General features: G+C 40.7%; 1 protein-coding gene across 1 annotated transcript; it reads right to left on the bottom strand.

Moving 5' to 3' along the window:
- Nucleotides 1-4,752: 4,752 nt before the first annotated feature.
- Nucleotides 4,753-17,692, bottom strand: LOC138952182 (dentin sialophosphoprotein-like). The gene is made up of 7 exons (XM_070323784.1): nt 17,671-17,692; nt 16,685-16,767; nt 16,260-16,367; nt 15,656-15,733; nt 14,664-15,231; nt 12,182-13,957; nt 4,753-9,194 (listed from the first exon to the last, which is right to left on the bottom strand). The coding sequence occupies exons 1-7, from the start codon at nt 17,690-17,692 to the stop codon at nt 9,076-9,078; spliced, it is 2,754 nt and encodes a 917-aa protein (XP_070179885.1). The 3' UTR covers nt 4,753-9,075.
- Nucleotides 17,693-19,335: the final 1,643 nt, after the last annotated feature.

Consider the following 19,335-nt stretch of genomic DNA (forward strand, 5'->3'; position numbering starts at 1 on the left):
ACTTGACACTCACAGTAATCGCTAGACTCTGGAGTGTCTGTCATAAATTATGCCAGTTAGTCAATTGCTTCAGAATGGCAAAACAGGGTTTCCCCACTGAATAACTGAGAGATAGGAATTACTCAAGTGGGCGTATTTTCAGCAGTTTTTTTATGGACCCGCCCTGCAAAAATACCATTCGTGGGGTCATGCCACAGCCTATATCGCGGCCATTGCAGATGTTGGGATTTTTCGGGAAGGGCTTGGGAAAGGTTTATAACGGCTATACCCCGCTGACGCCCACCCCCGATTACTAAAATGTTGATATTAATTAGAATTTTGAGATTTTTTAATGACCACATACATCATTTAATTTTTAGGCTTCCAAGCTGAAATGAAATCCAATAGTCCGGGCTTCGTCGAAGATTGCATGACCAAATCAATTTAATCGAAACATGAAGGCATGACAGTGCCGCGAGTCAATTTTCACTAAAAGCCGCCAGACCTGACGTCATCAAAGGCTTTTATCAAACAAAAGGATAAACAATGGTGTGGAATATCAACTGCGGGAAGAATGTGTATGGAAAGTTTCATTAAGATCTGTCGCGTTGGTTTCTGGGAATCGCTCTACACACACACACATACGCACACCAACACACACACACATACGCACACCAACACACACACACACATACGCACACACACATACGCACACCAACACACACACATACGCGGCACACCAACACACACACACACACTTCCACTACCACCACCACCCTCGTCTCGATTCCCCGTCTATGTTAAATCATTAATTCAAAACTTGACTGAATGTATAAAAACAAAAAGAAGGCTAGTTTAGGGAACGTTTAAACAAAACAAAACATTCACAGGTACGTTGACCTGAGTCGTCTATGAAACAGACGTACACATTTTTAAAATCTGAATGCGTCTTAATTTCTTGATTTGAAGATAGCTGCAAGGGTCAAAAAGCTTTATCGGATTGTTGAAATGAAATCAGTCAAATCATTATTATCCCAAACTGAATGAGGAGAAATTGCTGAGGACAGGTCATAATTAGCAGGTGCGGCGCAGTTTTGTGCTTGTTTGTTTTTGCCGCTTCACGGTTGATGTCTTTGTTCAGTCACCACTTAGCTCGGCGGAATCTTTGTCAGTCGCTGCTATTCGGTTCCACTGAATTAATAAAAAATAAAAAAGTAAAGTAAGTAGCATGACTGACCGACTGTCAGACACTAACAAAAAGCCATAGGTGTGTGTTTTATCAGAAATGTGGATAAATTCATTCAGTCACGGCACCCTCGATTATGCCGGACTGAAATGTTGTGCATTGAGGCCTATCACCATGGGAGTGAGATAACGTGGATTGAAGAAAGCAACTCGCAGAGATACGGTGAAGACTGTCCAGTTTCGAAAAGTAAGGGTCTGTGGTCTCCTGGATTAGGCTCATTGTGTGGTAGAAAATGTCTTGTCTACAGAAAAAGGACTGATCGAACGGACCTTGGCGTTATGTGAATCCAGTTACTGGCTGTCTCCGAATACATTCACTTGCTCTTTAGTTTGTCGGGAAAAACTTTTAACTAAAAACCTTATGAAAACCATGACTCCCTTTGCAAGGAGTCTCTTTTCAATCTCTTGCACACTTTTAGAACGCCTCCTATTCTTATTCTCTGTACATGTACAATGTACTTCACAATCATGCAGAAGTTGGCTATAAAAACAACACACACACACCCTCACATCCATCCGGCGTCGAACACAAACACAAATATGTATGCTCTCTCTCTCTCACACACACACACAACCTTCAAAATAAAATATAAAAGCGTTATGGTCATTTTTCCATAGTTTATTAAAAAAAATAATTGCGTAGCGCTGCTGTTGGCAGACGAGAGATCCTCAGGAGGCATCCACCCTTGGTCGTCCTTACCAGAATTTGCTGGACATCGTTCTGCAATGAGAACATTACACGCAAAACACAACAATGCCCATCGCATGGAACATTAGTATGTTCAACAGGTGGTTGAACTACAAGAGTATAGCTGCCTTTCACCTGGCTGGATACAAAAGAACAGGGACAGAGAGAAAAAAGAAGGAGATTCAAAGAATCATATAACCGTAGGGTGGGTAGTATGAACGTTTAGTTAAAAAATGAAGAGAAATAAAGACATTTGAAATTCTTAAAATTGTACAAAATAAATTAAAGTTTGCCATTTCGACATTGAGCATTTAAACTTTAAAAACAATGTGAACCTTAATTAAAAACATTAAGGAAATAATGACAGTAATTTAATAATTTTCTCATAGATGTCATGTAACAAAAAAGTTTTTTCGAACTTATCACAATAACTTAGCCTACCTCAACAGGACAGGAAGAGAGAGAAGGGGAGAGAGAGAAAGAGAGAGAGAGGGATAGAGAGAAAGGGGGAAAGACGGACAAGTGAAACACGGTATCACAGATAAGCTTATTGGCTTGTAGAGCTCAACATTATTTAGAATAAACATCTGAAATCGTCCACAGTTTGTGACCTTCCAGGTCATGCCAACATGTGAACACATGGGCGGTGAAATGCAACAGTATTATGAACACAAAACACTGTTATCAACACATACCACACTCATCACTACTCACACAGCCACAAACAACACACACCTCACTTCAACAATCATACGCAAAAAATCGTGTTCACCAGTCAATATTGCATCAATCCACAAACACACCAAAATCCCTATTCAGTTAAAATTCTTTAAAAGTAACTGCCCTGAGCTAATAAACAAAAAATGCATACTTTCAATTCATGGTTGCACTTTCCACTCAAACCAATCCCATTCAAACAATCAACATGTTCTATTGCAATTTTCCAAAAGTTGGAAACTTCAGCTTATTTGACTTGCCTGTACCTTCAGGCATTGAACTACACGTACTTACACCATATAAACCTTTAAGAGCCTTGTGTTTACTTATATGATATTGAAAATGATATTGAAAATGATATTGAAAAGAAAAGAAAAGAAATCTCTGATTATTTTTAGACTTTGCTGTAATCAAACCCATTGACATAAACATGACAACAGAATTTTTGCAGGGCCTAAAGATTTGTCCTGCAATGTTATTCCCCCAGCTATATTTTGTCCCATAGAAACTGGAAGTTTGCTTCTTAAACAATATATATGAAAAAATATTGGACAACTGTGTCTCAGTCAGTAATGTTGTTTTGTTTAAAAAACAAACACTGGTTGAAAGTATCACTACCACGTCACATCAAATCAATAAATGATACTGTCTATTCCCTGATTAACCAATTTAAAAAAAAATTCAATTGCAACAATTCAAAGATCAGATGAGTACATCAATATACAAGCTCACAGAAGGCAGAAAAATAACAACCAAGAAAAAGTTTATATTCTTTTGCTGACACTCATTACATTGACAAAGAAAGCTTGTCACAAAAAATCAAAACTGGCCATCCACGTTGGAATCATGTGAACAGCTCAAATAAGATGAATCCTACATCTGGCCTTGTAATCTGTAAATATGATATAATTACCTAAACTTACAAAGTCTTCCTTAAACATAATTACAATAATTCAATCATTAATGACATTTCAAATCGAAAGATTCAAAATTTCATCAAAAATTATATCTTTAATTCAAATGAACCTACCATGGAATATGTTTGAACTCGAGTTAAGTAGAAGCTAAACGTTAAAGCCAAGACAAAACCTACTGTGCTGATTAGCAACTGAAAGCAAAAATATAACCCATTTTCCTTTCCGCCACAATACCCGACTATCAACATTGAACTTGTACATCCTAGGTTAACATTAAACCATGTTTTTGGTCTGCGAAAGAAAGGAAACATTTACATTTGTGGCAAAGGTTTATCAGACTTATAGACTCAATATTACTTGTAATCCATGTACCATGTACTAAGAAAAAAATCCTCACAGGCTACCCTTAACACATAAAAAAAAAAAGCCAATCAGTCAGCTAAATAATTCATATTTTCCTCATTTGAGCTGATGACTTAGCAGAAAAAAATCAGATAATTTGCAGCCATGGTGTTACATGTAACTTCAATTATCCAAACTAATGATTACAGTATAAAGAGCTCCAGGACATTGAAAGTTCACAACTAATTAGGTAGGTGATATGTATGTAGGAAAATGTAACTTTTTAGTATGTATTTTCACGCTAATACTGTTGCCACATGAACCAACCAAAATGATATGTAATTTGGCTGCCCAGAAGCTAAAGTAAGTAGACTCAAGTATTGTTAGACAACAAAGAGAAATAAAAACATAAACATTACGATTGGTAACAAAGTTGCACACACGCATAAATCTTCACCATACCGTCACAACACAGGCTAAACAAAAAATACATATATCAGTCTCAAACAACTAACATGCTTCTGCTGCAATCTAGAGAACTTGTATTTTGATGCACTCATAAGATAAATAAACAAAAAAACCACCAATTAAAGTTACAGTGATATGTCTTCTTCTTCTTCGTTCATGGGCTGAAACTCCCACGTTCACTCACGTTTTTGCATGAGTGGGTTTTTACGTGCATGACCGTTTTTACCCCGCCATTCAGGCAGTCATACGCCGATTTTGGGGGAGGAGAACACTGATATGTAAAACAAATATCAAATGAGCAAGAAATTTACCTGGGCAAAACAGTACACATTTATTGACTTCGTGTGAATACAAACAATAGAATTCAAACAAATCAACTCTCTTAAAGCTTACCAAAACAGATTCTTGTTTTATTTACTTCAGAACAATTTCATATCTACAATCAAATACCAGTACATAATTTACAAGCAAAAAGAAATGTATGACAATCCGGAAATTGTTTCACTGCAAAGGAAAAGACGATTGGAACAAAAAGACTTCAAGCAAATCTGAGTGAAATAACACACATAATGTACATGTCAATATTACCCCAGTGGAACTAGCTTTTTGTTTATATGCACTGTATTCAAATCAAAATCTAATGCTTAAGCCCACAGCAACAACATTTGCATTTCATCATTCTGCAAAATGAGTTAGTGATCAGCGAGTAGAAGAGCAAACAAGAGGCGAAGCCATCAAGGCTCACGTAAGAAATCGACAAACAGTAACACAAACTCAATCACTTCGTCACAAATACACACACACACACACACACACACACAGTAAGCGGCATAGGTGACACTGTGCAAGAAAGCGAGACACTAGATCTAGATCTGAATGGCCGATTTCGAAGAAAAAACTAGTCTCGGCCCGCTCATAATAACAATGACCGAGACTTTCAGTAATTCCTTCGCGTGACGTCTAACCCTCTTACGTCATAATGTGACGTCTTCAAATGTTGTGACGTCTTCAAATGTTAAAGTTTCTACCACAGACATACATACATACATACGCACGCACGCACGCACAGACAGACAAAAGTTAGCATCGCATAGGCTACACTTACGTGAGCCAAAAATCAAGAACAATGAAAGAAGTTTTGGCATTTTCCAAACAGATTTCTAAGCTTTTAAAACTTCCACTGATTTGATACATTAGCTGAAACTGCACAAGGCAATAGTACATAAAAAAAAGACCTGTACAAGCCTAAAGACTCCCTGGAAAAAAAGGTCACACTGAAAGTGAAAGCCTTAGCTAATAATTCTCTTAACACTTTCTCTCTGAAAAAGTGTCAAACAAAATTGACATGGGTGCAAGCCTGAAAACTGCCCTGGGAGCTAAGGCTTTAAGAACTTACACATATTTTCTTAGTCAAGCAAAGCCAGAAAAAAACCATCAGTTATTATGTCATGCTGGAAAAGGTAGACCAATTTACCTATTTTGTTTTATTACATGAAACTTCAATTTAAAACTGGTAACTTGCAAATCCGCGTAAATCTAAACTCATCTTGTGTGTAAAATATTATCAATGGATGCACTAAAAAGAACATTATGTTGTCACTAGGAAATTAAGTCTGTCAAAATGAACATAAAAAACAGAAATCATAAACACTGTAACAGCTTAAAACTTCATCAGTCTGTCACGAATCCGTTCCAGAACAAAACATACAACATAGCAATAAACCAAAATCATAATACATGTACATACCAAAGACAATACATCCTTACATCCCAAATGTAAGAGTGTGGTCAGATATGTGTGTCCAGTTTCTCAAAGAACTTTGTTCTTGTCTGTTCTTCCTTTGAATAAGTTTGGGTAAAGGCACATTTAGGTGACTGACTGTGTGTGTGTTAGTGTGTGTGTGTGTGTGTGTGTGTGTGTGTGTGTGTGTGTGTGTGTGTGTGTGTGTGTGTGTGCAATTGTGTGTGTGACGTTGTTTGCCTGCTGTTCATGACACTTAACTGAAGGCTTGTGAACATAATTCTTTATGATGTGAATTGTTTGTATGGTGCGTCGCTTCTTGTGAGGATAATATCTACCTGAACTCTGCCTGAAATGTTCACACAGGGATGAAAAACCACTTATTATGTCATGTTATGTTGTTCTACACTTTCTTTCTTTATTTGGTGTTTAACGTCGTTTTCAACCACGAAGGTTATATCGCGACGGGGGAAGGAGGAGATGGGATAGAGCCACTTGTCAAAAGCATTAATCAAAAATTTACTCCAGGGGTTTGCAACGCAGTACAATATATTACCTTACTGGGAGAATGCAAGTTTCCAGTACAAAGGACTGAACATTTCTTACATGCTGCTTGACTAAAATCTGTACAAAAATTTACTATATTCTATACAAGAAACACTTAACAAGGGTAAAAGGAGAAACAGAATCTGTTAGTCGCCTCTTACGACATGCTGGGGAGCATCGGGTCAATTCTTTCTCGTCCCAACCAATATGGGACTCCCCCTAACCCGCTGGGGGATTGTTCTACACTAATTTACACGTAAGTCATATATTCATCATGTAGAAAACAGGACAGGAGTTTCGAGGCTTCAGGGCCATGTATTGCAAAAGCCCACCATCAATATTTCTGCTGCACTTAAAATTCTTGAGGTTTGCAAAGTAACAGTTCCAATGTAGCCAGTGTACACTAACAAAAAGTAACATGAAGATGTTTTCTGTTTCACTGGGAATGATACTGGGCCCTGGGAATAATATTTCATTCACTGATGATTTTACCTTCTTGCTACACCACATGACAAACCAAAGCCAAACTGGTGTAGTTTACACTAATAGCCTGCTTTCTCTATGGCCATACGCATCTAGCCCGAAGATCTCAGTCTGCCACTGTTTTGTGAATAGAGCCACTTCTTTCTCACCCATGCTCCCCCTCCCCCCTAACCCCAAACTATGGTATCGAAATATATACTTACCATGTATTGACATGTGTTCATAACTTTATGAAAACAGGAATACTTATCAATTAATACTCACATTCCATGTAACACGTAATGCCTATCAGGAGTCATCACTGTTAACACCTACATTCACAGTCGAGGCTTTTTACAAGCCTGGGCAGGAGAAAACCAAACTCTAAAAATACACCTGCGAGTGTATATTTCAGTTACTTCAGACATTCTTTCTTTCTTTATTTGGTGTTTAACGTCGTTTTCAACCACGAAGGTTATATCACGACGGGGAAAGGGGGGAGATGGGATAGAGCCACTTGTCAATTGTTTCTTGTTCACAAAAGCACTAATCAAAAATTTGCTCCAGGGGCTTGCAACGTAGTACAATGTATTACCTTACTGGGAGAATGCAAGTTTCCAGTACAAAGGACTTAACATTTCTTACATACTGCTTGACTAAAATCTTTACAAAAATTGACTATATTCTATACAAGAAACACTTAACAAGGGTAAAAAGAGAAACAGAATCCGTTAGTCGCCTCTTACGACATGCTGGGGAGCATCGGGTAAATTCTTCCCCCTAACCCGCGGGGGGTACTTCAGACATGCACATCTAGAGATGACATTCTTACACACTGCTTCTCTAGACACAACACACAGCTAGAGAATTACATTCACATAAATGTAACCAAAACTGCTGCCATTTATGGCTTGATTGCCAAATAATTAAACCTTAACAAATGATGACCGATAACATGACATTCTGATCAGTTTATGCTAGTATCTGCTACTTTATTCTTGAATCTGATAACTATTGTATGCTATTTTATTCTAGCATCTGACTAGAGAAAACATCATGGTAAGGGCATCATCTTGACAAAAGTCAGACGCATAGTGGTTTTTGTCTACTTGTATGTATTGGAACCACAGGAGCTTGTATCCAACCACCGCCTCTTTTAAAAATACCGATTTAATTTTTAAGAATCCCTCCCTTTTAACTTTAAGACCCTTTTTCTTAGATTTTCTGTTCATAACCTCTGTAAAATTACCCCCAATGTAAGACTTCCTGCTTATACAAGACCTAATAGTACTACTACAGTCACCACTGCTTCCAAATACTGATTTTGGATGGTATGCAGGCTAAACAAGTATACCTCCCTTTTTAGACTAGACATTTGAGATTTTGACATCTTCACATAACCTTCCCAGAGTTTTCTGTGATATGTTCTGTGACGACTGAAATGAACAAGAAAACAGCAAGGTACACAATTGACGAATTGTCCTTGCACCATGACGCACACTTCATTTAACTTCATTCACTAGTAGTACTATTGAAAAACTGAGTATTTTGAGGTGTCCTCTCATCTTCTCTGACACTTATTAGCAGAGGCTTCTCCGAGTCTTATTGCTGTTTTGTGGAGAAACAAAACAAATGTAATGCCTATTACTTATTAGAGGAATCAGGATGGAGCTGAAAAATCACAACACATTCTTCTTACATTTCCCCCAACTGAATTTCCCCACCCCTCCAATATACCTTGCAGCAAAACTGTGTTTCAAATGAATTTATTTTAATACTTTTCCAAAGTGCATGGCACTGGCAGTGTTCATTCATACCTGGAAGCAATCGCAAAAATACAACTACAAGTCTACAGAACAAATCACCGAACAGAACAAACAGACTGCGGCCAAGAATGAGTTCATAACAGCTGACAAATGCTGATGATGCAAATATGACGATGATGAAAACACTGTCTTTCGTCGTCACAGCTAGCCGTACAGCTCCCGATCCTGTTGAATTTCTTCCTGGCGTTTCAGGATAGCTGCATTGTTCTTCTTGATGCGGCGGATGCGCAAGTCAAGCTCGTTGTGATTGCCTCCCTTCTCATCTGCAACACAAAAAATGAGAAATTTGACTTGAAAAATAAAAGACACTGAATATGGTTTTCACAAGATACAGTATACAGGATTGATTTTTGTGTGATGATTATTGTGCTACAGCTATGCCTAGTCATGCGCGACCGCAGTGTTTTTGAGAGGCACTCAGCGATAATCACTGGCCCTGGATAACAGTGTGAATATTCCATTTTTACCCCCATTGGTTTACAGATATTAAAACTCTTCCCGGAAGATTACATAACATCTTAATAAACACCTTTAACGATCCAACATTTTACCCGAAGTAGGTCTGGTCAATAGGCATAATATTCTGAAAGGTTCAAAGCAATCCATCAGGTACTTCTAGAAATACAGTGCTGTTTTGTCATGGTACCCCTCAAAATTTATGCAAAAACCTGGCATTTTGACCGCTAATGGTAGTAAAGTGAAACCCCCCTTTTACAACTTCCAAAAATCTGAGAAAATCAGGTCTTAAAGGCACAGTAAGCCTCCCGTAAACCATCACAGATACGGTCAGGCTTTTACACACAGTACAAACACCCTTTCATTTAAACACTCACCGATTGAGAACATCCTAGGTGCCCTCCGTAAAGAGCGAACAATTTTCAAAGAATTTATTTTTGCGTGGTTTATCTTACCCCTGAGCCATCGTGAACCCGTGTGATCCAGTTTCCCTTTTTCACAATGTAGTCGTCAGTTAGCATTATTTGAATGCGACTCGATGTGAGCTTATTTACAACAGCACGTTTTTATGCACGAAACAAACGGCTGTGGTTCACAAGAACTCTAGCGATGGCTTTTGACTGTTGAGAGGAACGGCGATATGCACTGACTGATAAACCGTCGTCTGCTAAGACCATTGCGTGACCCTGCTTCCGGGCTTTTCTTTTTTCAAACTTTCACAACTTCGAATTGCACTGATCTTGTCTTGATGAAAAAAGAATTTTTTTATGATTAAAGAATGTTTGTGTAACAAGCTAGATTTTAAAAGTTAGGTCTAGCGCAAAAACGCACCACGGTCCAAAAACATTCTGATAATCATCGATCCACGGCTATCGCCAGTTTAAGGGAAGTAACTCATTTTTGACCTGAGTTCAGGATGGGTCCAAAAAGTGTTCGAGACAATCTGCAAAATTAATTCTTTAACAAGAAGAGCAAACGCTCGATCGAGTCACTTTCGCAGTTCTGAATATTATATGAGGCATCAGATGGACAGGAAGAAATTGCTATTCACAACACAATACAGATGTAAATAATTTGATGTAAAGAATAATCCTATAAAGTTTGAATCAAATCCGATGAATAGTTTCAGAGATATGATATTTCAATTTTTTTCCTTCAAGACATACCTGTGACCTTGAAAAAGGTCAAAGGTCACCAAAGCAGACGTCAAAGTGTAGAGGTCACTGGGAGTCACGTTCACATAAAATTTGAGCCCGGTCACTTTTATAGTTTCCGAGAAAAGCCCAACGTTAAGTTGTGTGTTGCCGAACAGAAAAGGCTAGTTATCTCCCTTGTTTTTCTGATAACGTTCGTAAAAGGCTACAGATGTAAATACTTTGATGTAAAGAATAATCCTACAAAGTTTCAATCACATCCGATGAACTTTGTCAAAGATATAAAATGTCTAATTTTTCCTTTGACGCTGACCTGTGACCTTGAAAAAGGTCAAAGGTCAACGAAACCATCGTTAAAGTGTAGAGGTCATTGGAGGTCACGACTAAACAAAATATGAGCCGGATCGCTTTGATAGTTTCCGAGAAAAGTCCAACGTTAAGGTGGTGTCTACGGACGGCCGGCCGGCCGGACAGACTAACACTGACCGATTACATAGAGTCACTTTTTCTCAAGTGACTCAAAAATTGCTCGCTCTTTACGTAGGGCACCTAGGATGTTCCCGTTTGGTGAGCGTTCAAATGGAAGGGTGTTTGTACTGTGTGTAAAAGCCTGACAGTATCTGTGATGGTTTACGGGAGGCTTACTGTCCGGGCGTGATTTCCGGGATATTCATAACAGCCGTCCAGCACCAAAACGAGGCGCCATTGTTCTTCAGGGCCAAGTCCACAAAAATAAATTCTTTGAAAATTTCTCACGCTCGACAGAAAGCAGCCAGGATGTTCCCGTTCGGTGAACGTTTAAATGGAAGTATGCTTGTACTGTATGTAGACGCTCTGGGAGCTCTGTGATGGTTTACGGGAGGCTTACTGTGCCTTTAAAAAGGAGGGAGTCTTAAAATGGGGGTACATTTACAGAGGTTATGAACATAGTTTAAGAAAACAGGGTCTTAAAAGGGAGGGAGTCTTAAATTGTGGGGTCTTAAAAGGGAGGTTCCACTGTAATGCGATTCACGCCTGTATTAGTAGGAATAAATAACATAAAACAAGAAATACCCAAGCCAGCCACAAAACAACCTGTTCTGCATAGATAATTGATTTAAATTTCTTCTCCTATACTTGGCAAGTTGTGCCGATTCTGAACTTTTGAAGATGTTATAATTGGTACCTTACGTTTTTGTCAGGTCTATTTTGGGGGTACCCTTACTTGAATCAGAATGGCGGTCATGTGACCAATTGAAAGAAATCTTTGCTCAGAAAAGTGTGCCTGATAGCTTAGTTGAGTGCCCTAAATGGCATAGCAAGTTGGAATAAATTAAAATGACATGGGAATGAATGCTTTTGTTGAACTTGGAGCGCAAAAATTGTCGTACTCATTTTTTGGCAAAGTTGTGATAAAAAGCTAGCAGTTAACTAAACTAAAGTATCTTTTCTCAACTCACAACATCAAAATAACACCACCAATAATATAAAGAATAAAGCAAGACTGTACCTTAAATTACCAACAAAAATAAAAAAATAAAAAATAACACCCAACACCAATATAGAGAGAATAGAGCAAGATTGTGTACCTCACATTACAAAAAAAAAAAACCCCACCCAACACCCACATAGAGAGAATAAAGCAAGACTGTGTACCTTACCATCACTTCCTCCACGTGGCTGTTTCCTGGAAGCTGGACGAGCGTTAGACCGGTCACTACTCCTACTTCTAGTCCTAGAATCTGTCTTCTGTTTGCTGCCTTTTCCAAGTCGTGCGTGAATCGGAACACGACTTCCACTTTCCGGACGAAACCGTTTTGGTGCTGAGGGATCACCAGAAATCACAACACTGATTGACCCTGATCCCTCTCTGTCAGGAAAACGTTTTGATTTTGTTTCATTGCCACCGCTGACTGTTCGTTTTCGAGTTGACACCTTGTCCCTGTCACCTCTAGGCGGACCAGAGGCGAAACGAGTACCTGCAGAAGACCTTGGCACCACCACACTGATAAGTTTACGACCATTCTCGTCATCATCAGACGATGAATAGTGGACCTCCGGCCGAGTGTCTCTGGAGGCCCCATAACCGCGACGGGAAGATCCTCCGTTCCTGCTGCTCCCTCTGTAAGAGTTTCCATGGTAACCACCTCCAGATCCTAAAAGAGGTTGGTCAATATTGGCTGTTTTCCTCCTGGTAGGATTCTTGTTAGCTTCACGCCTCCAAGCACGGCTGTTTTCTTCGTCCTCGTCCTCACTCTCCGAGTCCGACTTGTTCTCTGCCTCTGAACCACTACTGGATTTGTCAGGAGGTCGCTCGATGCTCACTTTTCTACGCGCATGTTTTCTGTGAGCATCTGAAGCGGAGGTCTTGGGTTCTGCTGTCCTTGCTTGCACTGTCCGCACACTTGGTTTACCTGACTTCACGCTAGTAACTGACGTACTACTCTGAGTCGGCCTTGTTTTTTTGGTCGTCTTTGGCACAATACCTTTCAGAGATATCGTTCTCGTATTCCCTGTCACTTTGACCTCCTGACTAGTTTCAAATTTACGACGGCGAGCATCCAGTCTCGCCTGCTCTTCAGGTGTTAGCACTACTTCCGGTTTCTTTGGAGAAAGAGATCTCCTTGTACTTGTGGAAACCTTGCGCTTGGCGGGCAAACGCCGTATAGACATCTCAGTTTCACTCTCAGAGTCAGAATGACTGTTTTGGTTTAAGCTTTGTGCTTCACCCACAGATGCAATTTCAGCTTGTTCTTGTTCACTTTCGGCCTCACTGCTGCTACCAGAGCCACTCTCTTCACCCTTCTGAGAACCCGAGGATGAACCACTGCTGCTAGTGTCACTTTCATTGCCACTCTCACTGTTGTTGTCTGAACTGCTCTCCACATCACTCCCATCACTCTTCTCGTTGTGTTCTGAATGTTGACTAGTCGGTGATAAGTCTTTTGCAGGGGACGGCTCCCTTGCTGGTGACGGATCTTTTTCCACAGAACTCTGTCTCTTGGTTTTTGGACTGTGCGGGGAGGTGGACCTGACTTCACTGTCCCTGGTGGGAGAAGGGGCAAGTAACTTGGCTTCCTCTTCTTCGTTCAGTTCTGCTTCAGACTCCTCGTTTAGTTCTGCTTCAGACTCTTCCTCTGCTTCTTCCCTCTCATCACCCAGGTTTTCAATGACGGGCTCCTCCAGTTCTTCCAACTCCTGCTCCTCCGTCTCCTTGTCCGAGTCCAGTTGTGACGTGTTCACAGCAGAAATGGAAATCTCTGCTTCAATAATGTCTTTTGGGAGCTGTTCTTCGTAAGAGTTGTTGATGCTGTTGTCTGCTGCGTCTTCATCTGCAGCCATAGACTGACAACGCTGTGCTGGCTGCTCTTCTTCGCTGTCCTCCTCCGACTCGTCGTCACTTTCACTGCCGCTGGAATCGAACCGGCTGAACTTATCTGTTGAAAGAGCCAGGAAAGACACATTCAGACCATTATCAGACAACAGATTTCAGGATGCAAATGTCTTGTCTTAAGAAAACAAGATTACAATTAACATTATGAACAGATGCTTTATTGGACAAATTTTACCATCCCACAGATGGGCTGCAAAAGCTTATAGTACTCTTGTTTAACACATGACAAAAAGATTGCAGAGAGAAAGAGTGCAGAATGTGGGGGGTATGAAAAAAACAAATGTAAAAAGGTTGATATAAACACTGTCATCATATCTTCTCATTTACAGTGTTCATGGGGCTGCGACTCCTATGAACACTCACAGGGACAAAAGAGCTTTTACGTGTATGGCTATTTTCCTCCCACCATTTACTGATTTAGGCTGTCATTCTTCGATTCTGGGAGATGCATGCTGGGAGTTTTTGCATTTCCATAACCTACAGAACTCCGACATGGACTACAGGATCTTTTTCATGCGTACTTGGTCTTGTACTTGCTTGGATATACGAAGGGGGATAAGGCACTAGCAGGTCTGCACATAAATTGACCAGGGAGAACCAAATTATCTCCAACCTGAACCCACCCGGTGCGGCCCAGATTCGAACCCAAACCTTCCACATGGAAGACTGATGTCCTAATCTCTAGGCTATGTGCCCGTCTAGTCATTACATAAACACACAGTTGCCAAACAGACACAACGTATCCTTGCCTTTTTTCTTGCGACGCACAACAGCCGGCTCGGGGGCAGGTTGGCCTGTGTTGTCCTCCGTGGGGCAGTACTTATCCTGCGGCCTCAGCAGCATAGGCTTGGACAGAGAATCTCCTTGTGGATTGTTTCCATCAGGGCCTCCTCCCATCTTGCCCCCACCCCTCACACCTCTTCCTCGTCCCCTGTGGTTGGGACCTCCTCTCAATTGCATTCGTTGCCCAGGAAAAAAAGGCCCTGGTGGCTGTTCCCCTTCTGCTGGCAGTGTGTTGATGACTATCAAGTTCCCACCCCCACCTCCACGAGGGGGAGCTCCGGCAAATTGCATGGGATTCTGACCAAAAGGAGGTCGCTGGGCAGGATTGAAGGGTTGATTGGGTTGAAAAGGAGGTCGTGGTGCCCGGTTGAACGACCCCCGGTGACCGAAGGGTTGCTGATTCTGCACAAACGGCGCCCTCTGGTTAGGGGGGAAGCCACCACGACCACGCATGTAAGGTCTCTGGAACCTCCCTTGACCCCCTCGACCCCTCCAGTTGTTCTGTGGGTAGTGAGTAGGAGAGCCCTGACCATACTGCAAAAGTTGAAAAAATGAACTTTAGTAAAATAAAATCTCTGAATCAAAACACAACCAAACACAAGCATAATTATAAGCTTGCAGTGGTTATCCCTTTTCAGGATAAAGGCACGTTAATTTGGTTCTTCTCCTTGCCTGGTATTTAAGAAGACTAGTTCAACAAAGTTTTTGCTTACTGTCGTCTTCTTCATCGAAAGCGCTTTTAATTTTATCCCTTTTTTTTTTTACAAGACAAAGCACAAGTTTAGAGAAACCAAAACCAACCCCGCCCTCAGCTAAGAATAAATAAAACGAAAAGTAAATAGACAGAAAAAGAGGAGAGCTCGATGGAAGTGATCCATCTTCCAAACAAAAGTCTCCACCATAAACAACAAACACTGATTGAAAAATGTACTCGAAGCATGACACTTGCAGGGCTTACCTCCCGATGAGTAACCTGTGGTTGATCCCATGTCTGAGGCTGAAACTGAGGGACTGGCTGAGACTCAGGAAAAGGCACCTGCAATGGAATTTTATTACAAATGTAAAGGCTATTTTGTTCCCTGCACAGAAGCATTTTAGTTGATGCATTTTATCAGAAAATATGTATGCCTGACTGAAACTTGGGTGATTTTTAAACTCAATAATCATTGTATAATACAGAGAAACCCTCCCTTTCAGACAATCAAGACGCTGAGAAATTCAGGTCTAAAAAAAGGAGGGAGTTTTAAAATTGAGGTAAATATTATTGAAAGTTATGAATTTTTTTTAAATCTGAGAAAGTAAGAGTGGTCATAAATTGAGGGGTTTAAACAGATGGTTCCACTGTACACAAATGCACACCAGCAGTCAAACAATAACCGAAGTATTCACTCGATAGAAGAGATGATTGAGAGAGAGCGAGCAATCAAGACTCCACAGAAATCAATAGAAAACATGAGCGCTGCACTTGGCAAGTCTTCAGTAAAATCTTACTCTTATCCTAGTCTAGTCAAACAAGTTCTGTTACATGTGTGTATATTATATGGCCTCACAGTATTACTCACAGTGTCATAAGAGAAGTCCTCTGCCCAAGGTGAGTTAGATTTATGCAGTGAGTGACCAGAGCTTGTCAACTGTGGGATAGGCTGGACATCATCCACAACTTCTGGCTTCTGAAAATGCACAAAATTTACTGTAATTCTATTATACATTCATGATGGAGTTAGACCATTTTTCGTTCTGAACAGATGCTGAAAGCAACTTAAAAATAATCCCGGACTATGTGTTCAGATAAAATCTCTGCACTAGTTCATTTTTAAAATCTATAACTTTAACATTATTAATGAACTGTTTGAGGGGTAACCTTTATTGTCACTGTCAGAGCAAACAAATCAAAACAAAAACATGTATTATTATTTTCTTTTTACACATCAGAATTAAAACACATTGTGAGCACACATGCAACAAGTTAATCATGCAGAAGAAGTACCTTCTTTAAAGTTGCCAAAGCCGCCAACCTCAGAGCCGCCAGATCATCTTCCTGGAAAATAAAAACGAGCCACTCATTAAATACTTGAAAAGCAGAAGTTGGTGGTCTCTTCAGCAGCAAGTTAAGGTACTACTTTTCTCCGAAAACCTCAAATTCCTCTGAAAATCTCATCAGAAATTAAGAAAATGTGTCCATAGATCGTGTTTGATTGAAATCATAACTTTTGGAACTTTCACCGTTCATGGCTTTGTTTTCATGTTTGTATGAGGATTTACGAAGGAGCGGAAGTAATTGAACTCAACATGAAAACACTGAAAACAGACGATGTGAGCGTCATTGCTGTTTATGATTTGAACATGGTTTTCGACAGAAAAAAAGAGAATCTTTTGTTTTATCACTGAAGGATGCTATCTATTCGTGTGTATGTTGCCTTGTGTTTATGATGTAATCAAAACTTGTGCTTTAGAGTAACAAGAGTGACCTCCCTTGCATTGAAATTGATGCATCGACTTCGTCGAAAATTCAGCTCTTAACACAAAAAGAAGGGTGCACGTAGCATGAATCAGGCACACGACACAAACTTCACTTTGAAGATAGATTTTGTTATATATATTAGATGGGGTTTTCAAAGTAGAGTAGTACCCGCAAGTTGGGGTGAATTTGACTAAATCAGTAAATAGAGGGAGGGAGGGTGCTTAACAGAGTGGCTGGGGAAGCGGCAATCACCAGTATCTCACAAAACAGACCTTCTTATTTTTCACCTTTCTTATCTCAGTCGGTAGCGACATGCATCATAAGGTCGCAGGTTCCAGCCTTGCCATTGCCGGCGTCTTTGTTTTCCTTTTCTGATTTTATTTCTTTAAAAAAATAAAATCATTTTAACTTATTTCCCCCCCTTCTAACTTTCCTTACTTTCACGTTGCTCTATTCTTTATTCCAAAGCATTTTGGTGATCGAACTGAGATTGCAACAACAAAGCAGCTTACGAGTCACCCAGTGATTCGGCATTGCCCGGATCACTGAATTCGTCCGCGAACCAAGCAACGTGTGTCATTGGTCCCGAGGCTAGACTAAAGCAGCATTAGTTAAAAAAAAAATGCTGTAAATAGATACTTAACATGAAAACAAACAAAATACAACAAACATATTTATTTTATGGCAAAACATGTCTACTTTGCATTGAGATACTTCGACAGAATCTCTGACACCTGCGAACGAACCGCATCTCTCACTACAGTCAGTCAATCATCAGTTACAGCGATGTTGCCGAAATACACATCTTTTTGAATCAAAAACTGATCATTATCAATCTTTCTCCACAGTTCTTTGAATTGAACAGCGATTAGAAACTCCTACACAAACACAAAATCATGATTTACAGGGTGAGCAGCCATGTGAGTGCCAGTTCCCAAATCTGGGGGCTGGAGAACAGACTTGCTGGTGCTTGAGCCCCCAGGCTCGAGAACCGGCTCGCCGGACCTCCAGCCACGACCTAAGTGAAAGAATCGCTGAACACTAGAATCTCTAAAGCATTGTCAAAAGCAACTGGCAATGACATCACTTCTACTTAACTTTAATAGGAACTAGTATCCTACTCATATAGTCCTACTAGACAATGAATTAATGAAACTGAAAAATCGAACTCTTTTTAAGAACAACAGGTCCTTCCTTTAGTCAAGTTAGTGCATGCTTCTGGAGAATCTACACACAACTACTGTCTTTGTCTTGTCTTTCCGTTATTGCCCACAATCAGCAATAGTGATTACTTCGGCACTTTATGGGATGTTGCGCAAGTCCAAGAAACTAGCGTCTCCAGCATCCAAAAGTCCATTAAAATTCACAGGTTGGGGGAGTATGGGGGGGAGGGGATATGGGTCACAGTGGCTACTGGTTTAGTGCGAGGCGCGCGACACAAAGGTGTCAACAGTGCGAGACTAGACATCCAGCAATTAGCACAACTCCTATAGTTAGAGTGAAGTCAAGTGGTATCATTGACAATGTCCCGGACATTTAAGCCTGAACGGCTGCATCTTTATGCAAAATTTACCCATTTTTGCACAAATATACCATCTACGTTTTCCCGCGCGTTTGACAAGGTCAGCCACAGTCTACTCGTGCATAAGCTCCGTCAGTACGGCATAGGTGGGAAAGTCAACGCCTGGGTCGAGGATTTCCTCACCAACAGGAAGCAGTCCGTCGTCGTCAACGGGGCCATCTCAGAGCTAGCTCCAGTGGAAAGTGGCGTTCCTCAAGGGTCCGTGCTCGGGCCGACGCTATTTCTGCTGTACATAAACGATCTCCCGTCAGACCTGACCTCGACTGCGCGACTTTTCGCTGACGACACAGCGTGCCATGCTGACGTCAAGACAGCAGCGGACCAAGAAAACCTCCAAACAGACCTCGACAGACTGGCGTCCTGGGAACAGAAGTGGAAGATGGCATTCCATCCTGCCAAATGCACCACCGTACACATGACCCGACGCCGTACCACTCTACCATACGAGTACCAGCTCCATGGCCAGAAACTCCAGGAGGAGACCCAGGCCAAGTACCTCGGCGTCACCCTGACCAAAGACCTGAAGTGGAACACCCACATCGCCAACATCACCACCAAGGCGAACAGAGCACTTGGCTTTGCTAGACGCAACATC

This window comes from Littorina saxatilis, linkage group LG2 (assembly GCF_037325665.1).
Source record: "Littorina saxatilis isolate snail1 linkage group LG2, US_GU_Lsax_2.0, whole genome shotgun sequence".
Lineage (NCBI taxonomy): Eukaryota > Metazoa > Mollusca > Gastropoda > Littorinimorpha > Littorinidae > Littorina > Littorina saxatilis.

Excerpts from the sequence above, each read along its gene's own strand:
- LOC138952182 (XM_070323784.1), bottom strand. The coding sequence starts at position 17,692 with ATGCCGAATCACTGGGTGACTC. Across the intron at positions 16,768-17,670 it reads GCCGAATCACTGGGTGACTC|TATTTAATGAGTGGCTCGTT; the intron begins GTAAGCTGCTTT and ends CTGCTTTTCAAG. Across the intron at positions 13,958-14,663 it reads TGTGCGTCGCAAGAAAAAAG|ATAAGTTCAGCCGGTTCGAT; the intron begins GCAAGGATACGT and ends CTCTTTCAACAG.